The sequence below is a fragment of the Amphiprion ocellaris genome, chromosome 11, assembly GCF_022539595.1.
Source record: "Amphiprion ocellaris isolate individual 3 ecotype Okinawa chromosome 11, ASM2253959v1, whole genome shotgun sequence".
Classification (NCBI taxonomy): domain Eukaryota; kingdom Metazoa; phylum Chordata; class Actinopteri; family Pomacentridae; genus Amphiprion; species Amphiprion ocellaris.
In genome coordinates, this window is record NC_072776.1 from 7,175,320 (window position 1) to 7,198,383 (window position 23,064).

At 39.9% G+C, this 23,064-nt stretch overlaps 1 protein-coding gene across 1 annotated transcript; it reads left to right on the top strand.

Moving 5' to 3' along the window:
• The first annotated feature begins 253 nt into the window (after nucleotides 1-253).
• Nucleotides 254-23,048, top strand: tbl1x (transducin beta like 1 X-linked). The gene is made up of 15 exons (XM_023299593.3): nucleotides 254-1,043; nucleotides 15,034-15,139; nucleotides 15,714-15,859; nucleotides 16,142-16,361; nucleotides 17,506-17,638; nucleotides 17,808-17,949; nucleotides 18,063-18,126; nucleotides 18,239-18,336; nucleotides 18,870-18,930; nucleotides 19,052-19,173; nucleotides 19,251-19,325; nucleotides 19,426-19,553; nucleotides 20,465-20,630; nucleotides 20,719-20,820; nucleotides 20,949-23,048. Exons 2-15 carry the CDS (start codon nucleotides 15,082-15,084, stop codon nucleotides 20,973-20,975), a joined length of 1,542 nt encoding a protein of 513 aa, XP_023155361.1. The 5' UTR covers nucleotides 254-1,043; nucleotides 15,034-15,081; the 3' UTR covers nucleotides 20,976-23,048.
• Nucleotides 23,049-23,064: the final 16 nt, after the last annotated feature.

Consider the following 23,064-nt stretch of genomic DNA (forward strand, 5'->3'; position numbering starts at 1 on the left):
GTTAAAAGCATACGGTAGAGCAGCAGGTTATGCAGGGGAAATACGTGGTGCGCACATACTGCCGTCTGTACGGTAACCAAAGGAATGTGTCACACTGATGTCAACTTGTTATTTACTTTCCAAATCTGAATGACTGAGCAAGGCGAAAGGAGAATTAATCAACCGCTGTGTGACCGGGCAGGCGAAAAATAGTCCGGGGTGGGTGGGTGGGGGGGGAGGCGGCTCAGGGGCCAGAGAGGCATCACGTCAAACTGTAGTCTCAGCACACACACACTGCTTGTACCAAAACTAGATAGCACACCGATAATACGTCTTTTATTATTTTGTGTATTTTTTGGCGCAGTTTTTCTCGAGTGTCCCGTTTCGGCCGCATTCACACAAATGTGTATTTTGGGGTGAAATATGAACCTCGCTCTGCTTTGTGTACACATTTTATCAAACGTACAGTAGTTAAGTGGCCGCTGAGGCAGCCGTTGGAGGACGTCTGTCTGTATGTATGCTAGCGCAAATTAGCCTGTCTCTAGCTAACTAGGGCAGCGAGATGCACGCGGTGTGAGAGCGGTCAGTGGGTTTAGTTGACTAATTAATTAACCCGTACGCTCGGTTTTGTTGTCAATATTCAGGTTTAAGGTCAGTTAGCCCTCACTCTTCGCCGCCGCCACCACCTCCTCCTCCTCCCCTCTCTCTCCCATTCTCCGTCTACGTCTCTCCGCCGCTGCCGTTCAGCGCCTCGCTGCTGTCTCTTTACGTCCTTTTCTCAGTGAGCGGTGAAACTCCACAGAGTAGCCCCGCAGCCTCAGCCACGCTAACTGAGAAAAAGAGGGGGTCTTAAATCCAACTTTACCGCCAGTTTGCGAGCGCGTCCCGACCGAGCACGCTTTTGTTAGCATCAGTGAGTCACACACTCGCGGTAGGAACTTGAAATATGACGATAATCAAAATGGGAGGAAAGTCGTCGCTAGCTTGCTGAAGTTGGAGGTTCTCTCCTTGTGGAAGAGGAAGAGGTGGCGGCGGACACCACGAGTTCACTCTCACAATAAAAGGTAAGCCCGTAAAAGGTCGAGTGGCATGTTTTTCTTTTTTTTTTTTAAGACTGCACTGCGATCAGGCTGCTTGGCTTTGCTTTGTTTGTGTGTGGTTTTAATGCGAAGAGGATAATGACTTTCAGAAATGGGTGATTACGGCGTTGATTAAGAGGTTTGCCGGCACGCAGCTTAGTCACCCATTGACTCCACACGTGTGTTGAAATTCCTGCTTGCGTCTTTTAATTTTCCCTCTTTATCCGAACAACCTACTTTTTCGGTGATACTGTGGTTTTCCATTCTCATGTTTGAACCTTGTGTAGCTGAACGGTGGACTACTACTTTACAAAATGCAATAAGTTTCAGAGGTTGAAGGTTGTCCCGTTTTTGATGAATAATTACTGCCTACTTTGCTCTCAATGGCAAAATAAATGATCCACCAACACGCTAAGTTCCATTTTAAGTCATTTTGTTTAAGCCTAAATATGAATGATACATATTTATATTGCCATGCAGACTTAGGAAGCGCATGTGTGGGGGAGGGGAGAGCCATTCAACTGTACTAGACATTGCCACCACTTTCAAGGGACAGTTCATGTTACTGTATAACTACGTTAAGCTGCTGCAGACTTTTTTGTAAGGTACTGCTGTCTAAGAGCACAGCAGAAGTAAGTATTTCTAAATAGAAAGCTTGCCTACCACGAAGCTGTTGACAACATGCCTGCATAACACTTAATAAAAACAGTTTCTCTCCACAGAGAGATTAAGAATTGCTGTGTGACCTCTAAATTCTTTTTATTGCCATTGAAGTAGACCTGGCTGTTCTCCTTTGTTCGTGGGATAATGGATACAGCATGCACAGTCACAATTAAGATGTCTTGCTTATCCTCAGAGAATCAAAGTGTTTACTATCACTATTAATACAAGGCATGAGTTGGGTGCAGATGACAGTAAACAGTGAAAACACACTGCCGTTTGAACACCGCCTTAACCTGATTCTACTTCATCAGCCCAAATAATTAATAGCAAAGTGATGACCCCATTTTCCAATTGATCTAGTGGTGAGTGGGAGTTTTATGTTGTTTATTCACAGTATGAGTCAGTGTTGTTTAGCTATTGAAATCCAATGGCTGCATTGGTGAGAACGTCTTTGGCAAGACTGGATTTGGTTTTCAGTTGTTAGTTCCAGGTCATAAGCTCAATGACACCTCCTTCCCTTTACTCATGTCCACACCATGGAGACACCACTAGATTTCTATATATGTTGAGTTTTGTACAATTTCTTTGGGAAATAATACCAGATTATCATGTGTAGTCCTACCCGTGGGGTTGTCATGACGATGTGATTATGTAATTGGCTTGACTTAGAAAAACAACAGTTTAGACCAATAATAATAAACCTATTAGAACAAAAAATGATTTGATGAATGTGAACTCTCCCCATCTAGCCTAAACTGATGCTCTGTTTGCTGTTGACTTTTTAAGCAATCAGGTGACTTCAGTTGCATTGGTAATGTTACATTTAAGCTTAATTTTCCAGTCTGCAAACAGCTTTACCTTTGTCCACCGTTTTTGCACTTCCCCTGGAGTACAGCGAGCAGCCTTTTGTGCTTTCACAATATAGCTTACTATTTTGTAAAATGTGGGTAAATCTTCAAATTCGGTGTGGGAACTTTTATATTTGAATAGATCATTACAGACTGAGCATTTGATTTCCACCCTCCCATATTTGAATGATAAATATATGCTTTTTTTTTTATTGTATTACAAAATCAGTTGTACAAATTAATGATTGTAAGCATTTATTTATTGATATCAACCACAGTGGTTTGTCTAGCAGTTTTGTTCCCAGAGTTGAGAACTTGCAGTGAACCCTAATTGCAGTCATTACAAAAACAGGTTTAGTGCCACCTATTAACAGAACAATAGGAGTTTGTTTCAGACATCATAATGTTTTACGTCTATTGATTAGTAAATATGTTTGCGTTAGTGTCATAAGGCCTTACCATTTGTCATTGTTAGTTCTGGAAGAGGGTGTAAAATTACATTTTTCACAGTCTTTGAATCATTACTAGTTAACACTTTATTCATGGCATGTTTTATAATCTTTGTTTTGATTTTATGTTTAAATAGATGGACAGAGTTACCTTTGTACAGAGTCCTCAGAGAGCATAACCATATAATCTTGTTAACCCACAGGTTATTGTCTGTCTCAGGATTTGAGATGAAACTTACTGTATATGGTTTCAGCACTATGTGTGGTCTCGGCTTTAAAAAGATACTGATGGCCTACAATTTATGAAGAGCCTTGGTTCATTCATATCATGGTTTAATGTTATCCTTGTTTTATTTTAAATAAATTTTTGATAAGTCATTGCAATATAACTGCTGTGCAACAGACAACTGAGGCACTGAGGAGACAACAGACAATCCATAGTGCATTGTGTTAGATTGTGTTCAAAACAGAAATGTATCCTTTGCTCATAAGTAGGGCAAGGAAGTCCCTGAGAAAGCCCGTGTCAGCCTTGTGGTGCTGCAAATCTCTGTATTGGGCTGTCCAAATATTTCTGTAGCAGTATTTATTTATGATAGGCCATGGGGGGAGGTGAGCCATTCTCTCCCTCCAGAAGAGACACAGAGTGTCCATGGGCTACTAGCCAACTGGCAGACTACTGGCTACTCTGAAATGACGCCCATACAAGTACTGGCTAGTTGAAAGCAATGGCTATTTATTTGGATATATTTTGGATTTAAGGTGGTGCTGTTTGTCATTATGTGAACTGGTGTCTGTGGTGCCTTAACTCTGTCCTTGTTTGTGTTTCAATGAAATGAAGTGGGACAAATTCACATGCCCTTAAGGGTGTGTTAAACATTTAACTATTTAACAACCACTCCAGTCCTTATGCCATTGTGTCTAATATAATTTCTGTTGTGAATGAGTCTATTCTATTTCTTAAAGACTTTGCATATATTTTTATTATAATTACTCACTTTAAGCAAGGATAAAAGTGAGTCTATAATCAGACAAAAGCATTTTATTCCCAAGGTCAGTATGTACTACTTGGATAATTTAATTTGTTAATATTGACAATAGGTAATGTTGAAAAAGATTATGAGCTTTGTTACCACCATCTAAGTGTGTCTGCCAAGTGTTTTTAACTCGTTTTTTCAGAAGGAAGGTGTGTGGAAATGCTGTTACTGCTGGTAGATGACTGTTCAGGAAGTTGTGCAAGCACATGCCTGTCAGAGTTAGACACTTCTTTTCTTAAAGGTTATATTGTATTTTCTGATTCAGACACTTAAGCTTATCTGGTGTTTTTTGTTACAGGGAAGGAAAGTATGTACTTATAAAACATACCAACCTCACATACTGTAACGCAGATTTGCATCATAACTACAAAACCAAGGGATATTTTTTTTTCTATTGAATTTTGTGTAACATGATGTAGGGCATGGATATCCACACTGTCTGGTAGATTAGATATTTATCTGCTCTCAAAATCACATTGTGACAAAAATCTTAAGATGGATTCACACTTGTCATGTCTAAATAATACTAAAATCACAAGATTTTGTCACCAGCTTAAGCTCTAGCTTCCGCCTCAACAGAATTTTATGCTCACCTTTTTGAATTTTTATTAAAAAACTAAATATTCTGTGTTTGAGTTGTTCATGTTAGGTACTGATGATTCAGTTTAAGAGTCTCATGCCCACACAAGCTATAAAAGTGGTCCTACTGTCAGTCACCAACATTGCCTGTGTAGAGGAAGATTGGACTTTTATTTTCGGAACCAGGGTACACCAATATAGCTCGTCCCACTTAACAACTCTGAGAGACATATGTGTGTGATTTCTTGCTATGTTAATGTAATACTTCTCTATAGATTGCAGCTTTTTAATTGAGACAGTGCTACAATATTGATTTCATGAGTATGTTAGGTCAGGTGTTAAGACTGTAAAAGCTATACATTTTTAATATCGCTGGCTGTTATCACAAGATGGTGAAACAAAACATAGGCAGGGCTTTATGGGTAATATAGATATGTACTTTAACAGGTGAGGGATGTCACATTATCAGGAATTTGGTAGTCTGTGGCAGTACCATTGAAACTCCATCATACTTAAGACCAAACTATGAAAAAAAGTCTCAAATAAGACACATGCACAATGTTGTATATTGGCAGACTACATGCAGCCGAAGGTAGCCAGGGAGCTCCCCAGCTCATGTGATACGCTGTTGCTGCGTTAGCCTACCAATGTGAACATTTTGATGACAGTGTGTAAATATAAAACAAACAACTGATGTATTCTTCTTGAATTCTGTGAACAGATTCACGTCAGTTTTGGTGTGTACAGATTAGTGCCACACAGTGCCCTTCAGGAGAGGCTTTCTGAGGTGTATGCCATTGTTCATTATCCTTGCACCTAAACCACTACCGTCTCACCCCTCTCTGTGATGGCAAGTCTTGTACTCAACCTCAGAGTGTAACGGTTCAGACCAGTTTTAAGTCTGTTTACCTTCTGATGTGGTAGGACATGATATCTTGCACACCCGTTATTTTTTTAGCTTTTAAATGTGTTCATTGTCGGCAATGTTGTAAATCAATAAGCAGGACAAATTTCATTTGTCATTTTGGTGGTTCAGAATTGACTGTATATCTGTAATCTGCTGTGCACAATAGCAAACCTCTTCTCACATCATAAAGCATCATTGCATGCTACTAAACTGACATTTAGAAGGTGGATTTAGCGATACTAATCAAATACGCTTTTTGTCAAATTCAGTGAATACCTCCTCACAGTCCACTAGCTTTTTGATCTGTGTGCAGTGGAAAGAAATACTATGTTTGTACACAGCCTTGGCTCTGAATGGAAATAAACAGAGTGACTCAGAGAGATGCACACATGTTTATGTTTGTGTACGAGGCATTGAAAACTTTGCAGGATTCCTTTTTGTGGGTCTGTTTTTTATGTTGTCATTCATTATCTGTCTACAGTTTTCCCAGACATGTAGTGGAAAATGCTGATTTGAGGAAAGATCATGAATTGTGGTTTTAAGCTCACTGGTCTGGAAATGAAATGACCATGTGGGAAATGACAGTGAAAGTTTACTGTTTACTGCTGAGTAGTTTGTAATTTCCTACTCCTTGCAGTGTGAAACGTCATGCTAAAGAGTGGCCCTGTCAGTGTTGAACAGTGGTTAAACACGATCATGTAATCCAGATTCTACGCTTACGTTTGCAGTTGTATATAATTACAGAGCTGATTAATAATTTCTTAAAAAATCATGTAGTCTTGCTTTACCAGTGCCCCATGAAATATTAAAAGATCGGTTTTTATTACAGGAAATTTAAAAGAAGACAATACTTATGGTCCTTGTGTTTTACATTAGCCTCTGTGTGTCTCAGAAATGCATTTCAATTGTTTGTTGTAAAGCGGGGCCAATAATGGGCCAGAGACAGAATAAATATACTTCAGTTAAAATGTGGCATTGGTATCCTATGATTGTCTACAGTGGCACGTATTTTCATGGTCTGGTTTAAAGCGGTGCAGCCTCATAAGACATATGTACACTCAGAATTCTTTCTGTAGTTACAAGAAGAAATTTCAAAGAGTCCTAAACTTCTATTCTATGTGTGCAGTCAGTTGCTCAGCGGGGTAGATGCTTTGTAGAGGACACACACACACTACGAAGGGAAGTCTTGGGTGTGTAGTAATAGTGTCGCACTGTGTAAATGCTGGGTAGAATAACAGCCAAGGGATGGCTTGGAATGAAGATCAGTATTTCAGCGCACTTGTCTGCCTTGTTTGTTTGACCCTGATGTCGGATGGAAGGAAAGCTCAAGGAGAGTGGGGGGTATTTAGGGTGGCATGAGCAGCTGTTGACAGAGAAGCAAGATCTTGTGGTCACCATAGCAACACTTGTATTGCCCACACTGGTGTGTCTCAGTGTTTACAGCTTATTTGTGCAATCCTCATCTTGTTGAAAAAAAGAAATGCTTGGCTGAGGTCTCTTTGTTGACTGTTACAATATGAAGGACACATATTTCTTTCTTACAGTTCAGGAAATGCAGAAATATGTCTTTACTCTGTTGAATAAAAATCAGAAGAATTATACAGGTGTTGCTTTTACTTATGAGCGAAAAGTGCTTACATAAAAGCTTGTTAGACATACTGTACATTCCTGTAATGATGAAACTACTTAGAATTCCTGTTAGTAGTGGAGACAATGACCCCAATTACACTATGCCGAACACAGCGAGAAGACTGCCAGATGTTGTCTTCATTATTCATTTAGTTGTTTTTGTTCAAATATACAGATAATTTACTCTTGATTTCCAATGCAGTTTACAGGAACATGTGGGTCTTTATCGTGTCACGCAGCATAAAGTTAGTATGCACTGACCTAGATTTGAAACCACATCATTATACAAACTTCTATTTGTTGTACAGTGAATTTCATTTGTCAGCAGATGTGTTGTTGTTCATTCAGAGAGCTTGATGGGTTAAAATAGAGACATCTTGTACATTGTTTATATCTCCATGTTAGGTGATATAATTGCAAGGCCATATTTTCAAATGAAGGATTGTTATTGATTGTCTAAGCCACAACTTTCAAATGACTTTTAACATATCTGTGAAGCTGGTTTCCTGCTTTATCCTTTAGAGTAACATTATAAAAAGATAGAGATAGTATTTTGTATATATGTGCGCTTCTCCTCGCATCAAAAAAGCATTCCATGTCCCACTATCTCCTCCACACAAAGTACTTGTTTGACACCCACCCCCACACAGCTATGTACAGTACACATGCATGCCCCACAGCAACCGATTCCTTGTGTGCTTACATGCATATATGAAACCAAGTCTCTGGAAAAACCGGATTAAGGCACAAAATCAGACAAAGTGGTGACATACAATAACGTGGTTACTGGTAAACTGTCTTTTCTGTGTAGCTTGACCATAATTAGATTCATTTTCTTCCGCATGCTATATTTTGGCTGAAATAGAAATGCTTTAATACATGCAGTCATTTCTCATACTCTACAAAATGGGGCTTCTGTCTCTGCCAAAATGACGATTTAACTATTCCAGCACAGACTCTCACGAGTGTATTCTAAATTGTGACATCTGTGATTAAGGTTACCTGATGCTGTGACCAGAAATATCATTGACTTGGAAAAATGGCAAGAATCTGCACTAGTGTGGGCATGTTGCTGCATGTACAGGATGAAATACTACCCTGGAAGAACAGTTAGAATAATACATCCATTACTTTTAAGGCTTATAAGAAGCAGCGAGACTACACAGCAGGTAATGATTATGTAGTGCAGTTAGATAGATGCATAGTCTCATTTACATGTATTTAATTTTACTGTCAGTTCTATGTTCAGATTTTGAATTTAATTATTTTGAATGGGAGAATAGTAGAAGCAATGAGCAGTCATTTAACCCTCTTTCTGTGATTTTTAGATTCCTTTTTTTGGCCTGTTTTACAGGTTTTTTTCTTTCAAGTCGTACATACCACTCATTAATGTAATTGATAGGGATGTTTCGCTCCTTTTATGCACATAATGTACTGTCCACATCAATAAAGAAAATACCCAGAGTTTGTTCCCTTCTTTGAACAATATTACACTGCTGGTATCTTTTGGTTTCTACAGAGAATACTAAATGGCATCAATAGACAAGTGGGAGTTGTCATTTTCATTTGATGTTAACGAGTTCAGTATGAGGGTGGATCTTAGGTCTTAACGCTCCCAATTGGAAAAGATCATGATGAATGTTTCAGTGATTCTTGCAGGCTGTCACCATCCCCCATTCATTTCCCAAGGAGAAAATGAAACGCATACTTGTTAGTGGCGTTTGTGCATGTGTAATTCTCTATGACAATAGAAAAATGCACACCTCGGACTCTCATTGCCGCAAATCTATCTAGGAGGACATCAAAGATTTGTCCCAGTGGAATTTGTGTGAGGATCATATGATCGTTTCATGTTTGCATACGTTGCACCAAATGCCCCCACTAAAGTGTTACCCCCGATGACCTTTTTCATTGTTAACTGCTGAAAGACCCAGTAGGTTAGGCCTACTGGTTCCAGCGGTGGCCAACCATGTTCCAAGGAGAGCTTGCAGTCTGTGGGTTTTCATTCCAACTGATTACCTCAGCAGGTAATTTCACGTGTGAGTTATTCTCCTCTAAAGGAGTGTTAATCAGTAGGTGGAGTCTTTGGTTGGAATGAAAACCTGCAGACCGTCTCTCTTGGCACATGGTTGGCCGCCCCTGGTAAACATTAAAAGTGTTGCCACCCATAGGAAGTGTGGGAGAAGTGTTTCCCCTAGAGACTGAAGGCTACCATCCCCCACTGTTTGTCGACCTACATTGGCTGTCACTTAGTGACTCACTGAGAGAGGCAAAGGACAATGCACAAATGGTTGTTGTGATTACCTGTGTGGGGATCATTATTTACCACCCTGTCCCTCCACCATCCCCCCTCTGTAATTCCCCTCCCCCACTCTCTCGCTCCCACTCCCCTCCCCCATCGAGACTGCAGCCCAACCAGAAGCTTCAAAGGCGGGTTTTACTCAGCAGAGCAGTTCAAGAGAAAATGGCTGCTGTTTCCAGGTCTTGTTTGCACATCTGTCAGGAGGTGACTGTTCAGGAGAAAATGGGGTCCGTGGTATGCAGGTTTTTAACATCATTCTTCTAAAACCTGCATGTGTAGGAGATGACTGGCTATGTGTTTCTCTTTGCTGTATTATTTCTGCAGTCAAATGTTTATGTTCAGAGAGCATTCTGTTTGTTTTTTAATGATGGGTGAATGATTTCACATGATACACCCTGTTCAGTTGGCTGTGCAAGTTATGCGAGTTATTTGCAGTGGCGTGGTTGTTACAACCACGATAGTAACATTCTCTTATTTCTTTATCTCTATTGATAATTCATGTGTTTTGTTTATGAGATTCCATTTTAGGATAACAGAAATGCCCAAATGTACAAATTACAATACATTGTGTATTCACTACAGTTGGAAAAAAATGTTAGGGACATGATGGTCTACCCTTTTCTTTTTAAAAATTTGCATTCAGTGGACTGCATTTAGTGGCTTTAACTCAAATGTTGCATTTAATAAATACATTTGACCCGTTTTCATTCGCATGCACTTGTGATCACAGTTTGAATCTCACGTCCAAGTAATGTCGCTCAGTTACAGGATTTTCTTATCTCACGCATAACCTTTGCATCATTCTTTAAGCCCCCCTCTCTCAGATTGCTTTTAGACAGCAAGTTCTGTTTGTCTCTGAATTGTCAAGTATGTTGGTCATGCCTGTTTATAAAAACACTTTCAGAATGATTTTGAGACCTTTTCTAAAAGTATAGAACACTTTGGTGTTCCTTTTGATGTGCAATATAAGGCATAAACTCTTTGAAAAGCTGTTATGCTTCAGGCTCAAATCAACTGGAACCTTTGCACATTTACATTATGTACGATAATAGATGGTTTGAATGTAAAGCAGTCGTACAAATTGAATAAATGAAGCGTGTAGTGAAAGCAGCACGTTGGCAAAAGCTAAAATCTTGTGTCAATTACTACACTGTATGCATCCAACCACAGTACTGCTGTGCACTTAGAAGTGATGGTGCTTTCAGCCCAATGCTCAATCCATGCAGTTACACAAGTCCATGCTTGGAATTGCAGGAATTGCAGTGGTGTGAGTTGCAAATGTAGATAGAGTTGATTGAAAATTAAATGTATTTAAATGCATTTGACCCAGAAGCAGTTGAAATATGTGTGGTATTACAGTATGTAGTAGTTATACTGGATTTGACAATAAAGCATTCAGGTGCAAGTATTTCCCTGGCAAGATGGTGTAGTGTACATTGTTAAGTAATTTCCTCAAGAGTGCAGTAAACATCCTACAGTTAACCCTAATTAGTGTGATGTCCTCAGCAGGGATTCTCATCATTGACCTGTTTTATTTGCCACTTTGTTCACTATTGTTTTTTCGCAGTTTTGTGTTAGAAATTGATAATATTCCAGTGAAAAAATGTGTTCATGTGATTCGACAGTGCAGTAATAATACAGCACTCATTACACCTAATACTGGGTGTGACGTTTTAATTTCTACTCAGTTTTGATGAACTCCAGGAGACCACTAAGTGAAAACATTTTAAACCAATAACTTCTCACTAAATATACACAAATCTGCCTTCAGTAACTGTTAATTGTTCACACTTTAGTTTTATACTTCAATTGTGTCATCTTTGTTCCTTGGTTTGGCACTGATTCTGTTGTGACATATAAAAAAAAATACTTTTTCTGTTTATTGTCATTGATGGATTGACTGTGATTGACAAGCCATTCATTTACCGTAATTTGCAATTTGAGAGAATGACGGCTTACACCAGTGAGAGGACTATGAAAGGAGTGATGCGATCTTTAACAGCAAGCAGATTTATTTGTATGCCATGCAAATTTCACCCACACTTGCGTAGAAAACAAAGTGAGCTGATAAACATGTAGTGCAGAACACCGCAGAGTGACTCGGTTGTTAGAATTTTGTAGAGCACAGCAGCATGCAAATGTGTGCAACAGCCCTGAGAACTAAATGTAATGGTACCCCACATCTAGTAGTCAAACTTTACATTGCTCATTTTCTACATGCGCATTGAATGTCCTAATGACATGTCACTTAAAACTTGTATGCCACGCTTGCAGCTGCACACAAAGGGTTGGATGATTTAGGGAAACAAATCTCATTGCAATTTTCTCAACAGATGGTGTGATTTAAATTTATTAAAGTCTTGCTTCATTTCAACAGTCATTTTGTAGCAGATTTTAAAGCAAGTTATGGGACATTACTAAACGATATACCATCAAAAGCATGACTGCCACACAAGGAGAACAGCATGAATTTGTAAAGCAACTGACACGATAGTTTAAACACAGGGTTGGACGCACTGCATAATTTATATCCTAAATTGCAGCCATTGCGATTTTATAATTTGTAGATAAGTCCTTTATTTCTCTCCACGCCAGGGGAAATTTACATTGTTACAGCAGCTTATGTACCAATAGACATAAGTTTCATATTGTGATTTCAGTTTGAAGTCAATTAATCATTCAATCTTAGTACTGCCCCTGATATGTATGCAGATTTGATATAGGCGATACTGTATTACTGTATGTTATGAGATGTACTGTTGCACAAGTTAAAAAAAAAAGAACATCTTTAGTAGATCAACGGTAATAAAGGAACAGTAATTCTTGTCCATTTTTAGGTTGTGTACAATGCTTGTGTGTCACTGATTGTAAAATAGTTTCACATATCCTTGACAATGTTGCCAAAGTTAGAAATTTAGACCAAATTAACCAAATAGTCACAATAGTAGAAAATGATAGAGAACATTTTATGATGGAAAAAAAAATAGTTGCCTATAAACTAATTTATAGTCTGCTGATCAACTAATTGAGTTACTAAATGCTGCAGCTGTGTGACTCTAGTGTCCAACATTGAACAGCTTATTGGCCTCATTGAACAAGAGAATTCCTCTTTGTTTACCTGAAATACACACCGAGTGATGATAAACGAATGGAAATGAATTTATGTGGTGCATATAATGCATAGCTAGTCTTGTTCCTCAGTTGCTTAGATATTAGTGTTTGGTGTTTTGTTGGCATGAATATAGTTAAGCTGCTAGACATTTTCAGGTTGGGGTATGCAAGACTGAATCGTTCCGTTAATCACAGAATATCTCATTTACCTTCACAAAGTGTGGTATGATTCATATTGCTTTAGCAGCCTAAGCCATGTGAATTAGTTGCTATGTGAGGCTTTGAGGTTACCAGCATTATGTCCATAGTCTTCTTGATTTGATGTACTCAAATGCTCACACATATCATCTTTGCATCTTCTGTGTATAACGTTTTAGTAAACTTGATTGTCATGCAATGTTTTTGTAAAACTTAAGTTGAATTTCTCACAAAATCACACATACCTACACTCAGTTGACATTTTTTAAATAAGTACAATTAGCTTAACTAACACATATCAAGCTAGTCAGACAGTCCTACAATAAATCCTGCCTTCATAACTGAGTTTTCACTGAAGCTCTTCAAGAAGTGATAGTTTCATTCTGTAGTTATTTTGGAGGCTGTAATTTGTGGTGAGGAGGAACTTTGACTCCGTTTATCACTTCAGTGGATAAACTATTGCAGAGGTTAGCATACTGTCTGGTTTCCTGGAAGGCCTATTGTTTGGTCAAAGGAGACTTTAATGCCTAGGGAGTTGTGTAATGGATGGTGGCATCATGGGCCCATCTGATAGAGGGATTATTGCTACTGCTCTGCACTGATGGGACCTGAGCCCCTACAGGCTGCCTGTTAATTATGTTTCCAGTTGTTTGGTATGTAGCTGTAGTGGCCCTGGGAGCAGCGACTGCTTTGCTTTGATGTGGCTAACTCTTTCTAGTCCCATATATAAGCTAATTAGCTAAATAGAAACATGCTGGATGTGGTCAAAACAGAGTACAGTGGCTAAGGTAGACAAGTTTGGTGGTGTTTTGTCTTTGGGAGAAGAGGGAAAGAGCTTTAACCTTTAGTGTGATTTGATGTAAGTGATAATGAAGTAGTATTTATGTTTACTAGCGCTTCTATAACATCATGTTGTGTTTTTTTGCAGGATCATATTTATTCCAGGTATAACTAAAGAGTATGCGTAGATGTTAAAAAAACTGGCTGCACTAGTTACATAGTACTTATAATTCCAGTCCTTTGCATGTCTGCGGTAGTACAATAAAGGTAGACTCCATTTGAAAGAATATACCAAGGTGAAAGAGTGAATAATTCATGTTGAGTAACATGTTCAACCCTCTGGCTGTATGCCCACTGGTAATTGGGACAACACCATTCTCTATTTTGCTCGATCTCTCTTGTTGCTATGCTACCAAAGGGAATCTTGAGTGGGCCTGGACAGTGTTGGGAATGAAAGTTGAACAGCCATGCAGTCTTCATACCTGACACCACCCCTGTATTTCTCTTTGTGTTCTCAGCAAAATGCCTGTCCTTTTACCTCCCAGTGGGAGAGCAGGAAATGGTTATATACGTGTATGTCCTGACTCACTCTCACATTTCAGTTCAGTGCCTTTGCTTTGTTGTCTGCTTATAGACATTCTCTTTCTTGATGTATGTACTAAACATTTGCATGTGTATACATTGTGGATGTGGGCGTATACACGGTGTTCTTCCAGCTCCATTTACCATGCTTTCATAAAGCGTATGTGTGAGCCATTGGGAAATTATGAACACTGTAGTATTCTTGCACTGTTCATCAGCCTGAGGACAAAAACTTGATGGGATTCAAAACATAATTGCCTTTTTTGTTTCTTTAGCTCCCTTCAGTTTTGAGATAGTTTCAATTGAAATGTTAACATAAGCACCGTTAAACACCTCTATTTGTTGAAAATAACTCTAAAGGAAGGGTTGGACCACCTAATGTGATTCATCAGCCTCTTGCTCTTTTTTTATAATTCACTAACTGGGCAGTGGATTTGCATTTAATGTCCTTGCTGTTTTATCAGCGCTCTTTCTGACTGGGTCACCAAGGGAAGACACCATTCAGTTCATAATTGAAGCCAAATGGATATAGACACAAGAGTGTCTGTAAATACTTAAATTCAGAAGTAAACATGGATTTACAGGTTAAGTAACACAGACACTGACATCAAAGGCAGGAATCATGCAGCAATGGACAAGACCCTAGTGAGCATGAATTAACAAAGTCAAGGCTGTCCTGTGTGTGTGTTTGTGTGCTTGCATGTGCCTGCCGCTAAGCGAAGATCAGGGCAGATGGTGCTGTGTGCAGCATTGGTATCTACATTTGCTTGAATGTGATAGGGATATTATTTTTTAAATGCCATATGGATCAATATAAAACTGCTTTGTAAATGTCATATGGGAGACCACAGACCTAAATGTTAATCTCAGCTCCCATTTTTGATTATTTTCAGGAGTGAGCTCAGCCTTCCATCATACCTCCTCCCTTTCAGTGGGCTAAGATGAGTATTACCAGTGACGAAGTGAACTTCTTGGTCTACAGATACCTCCAAGAGTCAGGTTTGTCTCACAAATGTTTTTTTCTTTTTTCTTTTTTTAATCAGAGGGATTTGTTAACTGGGCACACCTTAGAGAATGCATTAACAGTTTATTAAGACAAAGCACCTAACTTGATTGTTTTTATGTTATGCATGGCCAAACTCTGCATGCTCACTTACACGGAGATATTGAATAAATAGCCCTTTCTACACTGGAATGCGAGTACCTTGTACAGAATATTGCCTTGCTTCTGAGATGTCCACATGCTATTCATTCTTGGGATCTGGATCCTCAGGATTTGGATCAGCGATTGAAATCCTAGCTGCTGTTTTTATTACTGTTTATTGAGACTATGTCTGAAGCCATCTGGCAGAGAACAAGCCACAAGCAGGTCTGAGAGGCCAGCATAGACATTGGCATGCCTTATTATACTCTCAGATGTCACACTTGTTATGCCATTCAGTTGTTGTATTCAGTTACTGCTAGCTTTGTTTGGATCAGACAAGACTTTTCTTTGAATATTTGTGTTTTGTTTGTGCACATCTTGTGCTTGGCACTCTCCCATTAATGAATGTGAATGGTGTTTTGTTTTCAGGTTTTTCCCACTCAGCATTCACCTTTGGCATTGAGAGCCACATTAGCCAATCTAACATCAATGGAACACTAGTGCCCCCTGCAGCCCTCATCTCCATCCTGCAGAAAGGGCTTCAGTATGTGGAGGCAGAAATCAGCATTAATGAGGTGAGGGCAGGGACCTGCTGTTACTGACTCCCACAGATGTTTTCTGTTGCCTAATGATACAAAGACAGACTTTGATCTCTGTGTTGACACTCTAGAGTAACTACAAGTGCTTTTCGCATTTTAGCCGTCCTTATTCTAGAAGAAACACGGATGTTTGTAGAATTAATTAGGAAACACTCTTCACCTCTATGATTCATGATTATCAGGGAGCGTAATGCTAGAGAAGTCACTAATTAAAAGTCACATCCCCTCATGTGTTTCTAACCACTGTTTTGATGACAGGATGGCACAGTCTTTGATGGTCGACCGATTGAGTCGCTGTCGCTCATTGACGCAGTGATGCCAGACGTGGTGCAGACGCGGCAGCAGGCCTTCCGTGACAAGCTAGCACAACAGCAGGCTGCCTGTACCATAGCAGCTTCAACCTCGGGAAACCAGTCAAATGCACCAAAGAATGGAGAACCCACTGTCAATGGGGAAGAGAACGGTACTCACAACATGAGTAAGTTCAAATTTCTAATTATGCATGTCCTAGTTATCTCACAGTGGGACCTGACATAGTCCTTGTATGTGATAAAATGGTAATGAAAAGGGGTGAACAGAAAGTGGCAAACAAGGCTACATTTTGCAGTGAAAAATTCAAATTTTTTCGACTTGCAGGTCTTAAGAAAGCTAAATTTCTTAGAATATAAAGAATGCTTTGGGGCTAAAAGGGTCCAGAATGAAATTAATGAACGTTCCAGTTCGAAAGAAGACACTTGTTTTCATTGCAGCATTTTTAATACTAACCAGTTTTGGTTACCCTACTTTTAACTCAAACAGACAAAATATAGTGTTGACTCTTGGCATTGCTCAGTTTTGTCAAGTGATATAGCATGCAACAGCTACATTAATGTTTCAAAACCTTTTTACATCAGCACTAATATATGAATCTTCACTTGGAACAGGAATAACATTTCAAGACACGACAGGCAGAAAGTACTCCTCTGTGCTGCGTTTTGGCTCTGTGTTGTCACAAGCTGGATTAATACACCCACCAAGTCCAAAGTTTTTTTTCTTCCTCAGACAATATGTCAAAATTATTGTGCAGTTTGACTCCACAGCCTTTTGATTTTTCAGAGTGTGATAACTTTTGTAGATGTTAAGCCTCTTTCTGTGAGCGAAACCAGAGAGGTGCAGATCAGGTGTTGCTCTAAAAAAGGAGAAGAGGAGTGGATGTTTGTGTCAGCATTTCTCACTTGGAAGTTAATTCTGAGGCATGGATGGGAGCAGGGGGAGAGCTGTGAATAAAGTTAGAGTGAGCATTTTAAGGCTAGAATGACTTTAGATGAGAGTTTACATAATCTTAAAGCTAGATCATTCACTGTGACTGAGTTCTCGTTATACTGTGCATAATTGAATGCGTGCCAAATAGGTCAGTCTCTTCAGACTGAGATAAATGGTAATAACACTAGCATATTCCAGCAAAACACATCATTGATTTTCTTTGCCCGCTTCCTGTTATTTAAAGTAGGCATTCACTTCTATCAACAGTAAACATTCTGAGGTGGTAGATTTATCTAAAGCCTATTTTCACTAGACCTGAGCTTGCTGACAGGTAAATGTGTGTCGATGTGTACATAAATATGTGCGTCCACTCTGTGCAGATAACCACAGTGAGCCAATGGAGATGGATGTAGATGTTGAGATTCCAGCCAGTAAAGCCACAGTGCTGCGAGGCCACGAGTCTGAGGTGTTCATCTGTGCCTGGAACCCTGTCAGCGATCTGTTGGCCTCGGGGTGAGTCTCTGTCTGCGCTGAAACGGATCTTAATTCATTCTGCATGAGTCATACTATATAGGGCTCACACTGCGGTATGGATTTGTAAGATATATGGCTTCGTAAGAACCACAGTTGACAGCTTATATTCCAACAATCCTTTGACCCCCTCTGTTGGTATTCTGCTCAGCTCGGGGGACTCCACTGCCAGGATCTGGAACCTGAACGAGAATAATAACTCCAACTCCACCCAACTGGTGCTGCGCCACTGTATCCGAGAAGGTGGTCAGGACGTCCCCAGCAACAAAGACGTCACCTCACTAGACTGGAATGTAGGTTTCACATCGTCCACCCGCATCTCCCTTCTACTACCTTTACCATGTTGTTAGCAGACTGCAGCTTAAGAACACTCACTTAACAGTTCTGCTATCTTTGTGTCTGACAGAGCGATGGGACTCTCCTGGCAACGGGCTCGTATGATGGATTTGCCCGGATATGGACAAAAGATGGTATGTCCTCCATCATTGCCATACATTTGTTGGTTGGTCAGTAGGCTTGTGGCATTGTTTAACACTCTTTGTGACAATTTTAAGAAAGATCTCTGAAATTCTTATCCGTTAGGAAATCTGGCAAGCACCTTGGGGCAGCACAAAGGGCCCATATTTGCACTCAAGTGGAACAAGAAGGGGAACTGTATTCTCAGCGCTGGCGTAGATAAGGTACTTCATAAAGATCTTTCAGTAATAGTGTCCTGATGTTTTTTTTTTCTTTTACCAGTTCAAGGGATGTTTTGATCAGCAGCCAGAGAGTAAATCTGTGACTTATCATTTCCCTGATATTCATAAACTACATACTGTCTTCCTATCAGTGAATCTTCCGAATAAGATCATGTTAAGACACAGACAGGGAGAGAAGCATGCATTTTTTTGTCCTGCCTCCCATTGTAGTCTATTAAATGTCTGTTTTCTCATATATATTATTTAATGTTTAAAATGTAATTGAGTACATGATTATTATGGAGTTGAATTACGCTTTGTGCTACGGAGACAGTAACTGTTGATATTATGTATTTTATTGTGCTTTAAAATGTAAAGCACAATAAAATACACAAAATTCTGTGTTTTCACTGAAAAAATTAAAGATGTACATACTAAGTTAGCTAGTGACTTCTGTTGTTAATATATGATGTTTTGTGGAATGATTTGTGGAGAAATGTTGCACTCATGCTTTGAAACGCGTCTTCATTTTCCAGACGACAATCATTTGGGATGCACACACGGGAGAGGCCAAGCAGCAGTTTCCTTTTCACTCAGGTAAATTGATCCAGGACGCTAAATTCAGCACTGAAATAACAAATAGGATGCAAAATGAGTTCACAAACCTCATCTCCTAGCCCATATCGAGTGTGAACCTGTGCATTAAAATATCCCACAGCCCCAGCACTGGATGTCGACTGGCAGAACAACACCACGTTTGCCTCCTGCAGCACAGACATGTGCATCCACGTATGTCGCCTTGGCAGCGACCGGCCCCTCAAGACCTTCCAGGGTCACACGGTGAGCAGATTTTCCCTGTTGCTTTTTACCTTGCTCCCTCCCTTGACAGTCATGCTAATGAGGGTTGTGTTTTGCAGAATGAAGTTAATGCCATTAAGTGGGATCCATCAGGTATGCTGCTTGCCTCCTGCTCAGATGACATGACCTTAAAGGTAAGACTAGTCCTCTCAGTCTTCCAGGTTAAAGAAAACAAACATCAGAGGCGATTTGTATTCACTCGCATTTCGTTCGTTGCCGTTCTCTCGCACACAGATTTGGAGTATGAAGCAGGAGTCCTGTGTCCATGACCTCCAGGCTCATAGCAAAGAAATCTACACTATCAAATGGAGCCCCACAGGCCCCAGCACAAGTAACCCCAACTCCAACATCATGCTTGCCAGGTAGGAAATTGCTTACACATAGCTCACATTCAGCACCACACAAGGCAGATCCCCACACTGCTGGATTATGAGAGAAGTTTGTGCGCTTAAACCAAACTGCACATATGATGATGTGCACGCGTGTATAACTGCGACTGGCAACGGGTCAAAGCTTTACATTCAGGAGAAGCCATGTTCCTGGCAAAATCCCAGTGCTAGTAATGGTCAGTGGCCCACAGCACTTCCCCCTGACCCAGATGTGCATGCATGTGTAAATGTTCCACTTCAGGTACCACAGGAATTTAGAGTCCATACTGACAACCCAGTACACCTGCCTATAATTCACACTGAAAATAAAACTTCCATTACTGCAAGAGCTTTGAAGCAACTTCACACTATTATATAAATACCACAGAAAACAGTCCATGCATACGTGTTCTCCCATCCTTTGAAGTTTGTTTTATTTGCTGAACCCTTGGGGATTGAGCCCTATTTCTACCTTGGTGAGGAAGAGGTGCTAATTAATATCAGCCTCTTTTTGAATCTTTATCTTTTTTTCAACGAAGTGTTAGATTTATGGTTACAGATACTCAGATTGTCACTTTATAAAAAAGCCAACAGTTTCTTTTTTTCACATGATGTGAATATGTGACCTTCTTTGTTGTTTTCTAATTAAAGAAGCACTAATTGAATTTGAAGATGTTTTATGTTTGAGTTTCACATATTAGCTGTGAACAAGACTTTTGAAAACGACGATGATAAAAATAAGTAGCTTCTAAAGATGTGTTGTTTCCATTCTCAGCATGATAATTAAGTTCGATATGCTATTGAAAGCCAGTTAGAAATGAGTGTTTACTGAAAAAGCAAGTGATTAGGAAGCTTTAGTGCTGCCTAAGTATCTGATTTTGTGGCATATTGTGTTTTCCACGCAGTGCATCTTTTGACTCGACAGTGCGGCTGTGGGATGTTGAAAGAGGTGTTTGTATTCATACACTCACCAAGCACCAAGAACCTGTCTACAGCGTGGCCTTTAGCCCCGATGGCAAACACCTAGCCAGCGGCTCCTTCGATAAGTGTGTCCACATTTGGAACACCACGGTAAGTGTCAGAACAACAAAGGACAGCAGGTACGGTGGGATTACAAACTCTTGAGTGGCTCATTTATTTGTTTGTGCTGCTGTTTCAGACTGGAGCCTTAGTGCACAGCTACAGGGGTACGGGTGGTATTTTTGAGGTGTGCTGGAACAGCACCGGGGACAAAGTTGGTGCCAGTGCATCAGATGGCTCGGTAAGCCCTGTTTTTATTTGCGTTCTTTAATGTGGTACAAAAGTACTCTTTTGAGAATAATTAATAAAATAGCAGACATGTTGCTTGAAATTTTTTTTTTCAATGCTCCTCAATTCTCTTCATTCCAGGTGTGTGTCCTTGATCTCCGAAAATAACTGACTTGAGACTTTGATGAATCCTGGAATGTGCAGAAATTGCCTTCTTCTGACATCAGCAAACACACTGTCATTGCTCAAGAAGGGCTGTAAAGGTGAACTGAAACAACCCTCACAGGAGTAAAACCAGATGACTGCAGCGGCTCGACCACCAACTGAATTCAGCGCACCTTACAGTCTGTTGATGTGTGTTTGATGATATATGGACATAATAGAAGCTGGCTGAGAGATCCCCAAGACTGGACACAACCTCCTGGGTGCATCCATGTATTAAAAGGTTCCTAATGAGGAGGTGCTGTCATCCCCACGGACCACTGGTCCAGCTGTTACCGGGTTGTAGGGGTGGAAACACACACAATGAGTTGAGTTATATTAAGAGAAAAGTGTTAAAGGCACACGGGTGTTTGGCTGTAACAGGCAACAGATTGTCAAGGAGAGGTTGTGGATTAAAAATTCCTCTGAGGAAATGTCACTTCATGTCCAAATGAACTGAGGTAACGTCAATACTGAAGCACTGCTATTGTCTGTGGACAGGGTGCTTAACTTCTACTCAGTGGAGAATAGTTTGTTTCAAGAAACTTCTTGCTTTTTTTTGTCTATTTTCCACAGATGGACTTTTGAAAGTCAAACTGAATGTGCCGCTACAAGGTAGTTCTTAGCTCATTTTTAACATCAGGTCAACAAAAGGAAAACATGCCAAGAAATAGTCCTAGCATCCCAAAATGACCTGCTCAGTTCACTTGAGATTAGAAAACGTCATTTTGTGGACAAGATGTGAAAAGTGTGGTTTACAAAGAGAATTTTCTCCCTTTCTGGATGTAAATTTAAAGAATGTAAAGATATGTAAATTAGATTAATACACAGACTTATATACTGTGTATATATGTTTATATACAGTACACTTTATTGCCATCCTGTAGGGGCCATCCTTCAGTGGCTAGAGCTGTCACATCTTTGCTGTTAATGCGTGACAAGACCACTTTTTAAATGAAGTGCATGTCTCGTCAGCTTCTTTTAAAACATTCTCTCTGAACTTGGCCAATCATATCCAATGCATCGAGCTTCTTCTTTTTTTTTTCCTACTGAGTCACAAATGGCATCCAGACAGTTGTGTTGAGCAACGTCGCTTTCCTCTATTGGTCACAGAAAGCCATGGAAGAAATGTGGACGCCATTACCTCCATTCAGGGAATTATCTCATCGACAATATGGGAGTTAGCAGTCATCAGTCTCCTGCTTGGTCTACGGTTTTAAGTCCGTTTATGAAGCAGGAGATCACAGAACCAACTAAGAGTATCGTGCAGATCTAAGCGAGGATGGTTACTGCAGCTTGATGAGCATTACCATGGTTCCTCTTTGGCACTTTCCTCTGATCAGTCTACTGAAAATTCAGATCACATTTTGACCAGAAGGTGGAGTTCATGCAAAAGTCCTGCTGTTGCTTTAAAAAAGGAAGAAAAAAAAGAATAAAAAAAGGAGCTACAATCGGTCTTAATGTTGCCAGCTGATCAGCTTTGGTCAGATCTGAAATGCCTGCGTTGTGGGCTGGGCTTCAACAGTGTGCAGTATGTTTGCCTGTTTCTGCTTACTGGGATCTAAAGTTAAAGACAGTAGCTTCAAACTAACCTGCCACCACTTTGATTTGCCTTTTTTTCTTTCTCTGGTCCCTTTCACTTTTAGTATATTTCTGCTAAGGCAACATGAAGTGCACTTTTTGTATTGATGGATTCAGCAAATGTTCAGATTTTGCTGAAAGTGAAGGTCCAATGTTTTATTTTTGTCTTTTTTTCTCTCTCTTTTTAATGTCACAATTGGATGCTAATGGGTGTTTCATTATTTTTGGACTTCTTTTTCTTTTCGCTGAGAGCCATTATCGTCTGTGTCAGACTGACATGTGGGCTGTGGGTCGGTGGCCATTCTTGGCATGCTATGGAGCCCAATATGGAATAAGTGCTGTGACAGCTACTATCTCTCTTGCGCCCTGATCCAGGGTGCTGTCACCTGTTTCCAAGATAAACTGTTGAAGTCATTCAGTGTCTCAAATAAATTACTCTATTTTGATATCAGAAAACAACCCTGTCTTTGGATTG

Bases quoted from the DNA above. Each gene is read 5' to 3' on its own strand.
- tbl1x (XM_023299593.3), top strand. From the start codon at position 15,082: ATGAGTATTACCAGTGACGAAGTGAACTTCTTGGTCTACAGATACCTC. The intron at 15,860-16,141 runs GTGAGGGCAGGG...TTTTGATGACAG, and splicing joins CAGAAATCAGCATTAATGAG to GATGGCACAGTCTTTGATGG. The intron at 19,326-19,425 runs GTAAGACTAGTC...TCTCGCACACAG, and splicing joins CAGATGACATGACCTTAAAG to ATTTGGAGTATGAAGCAGGA.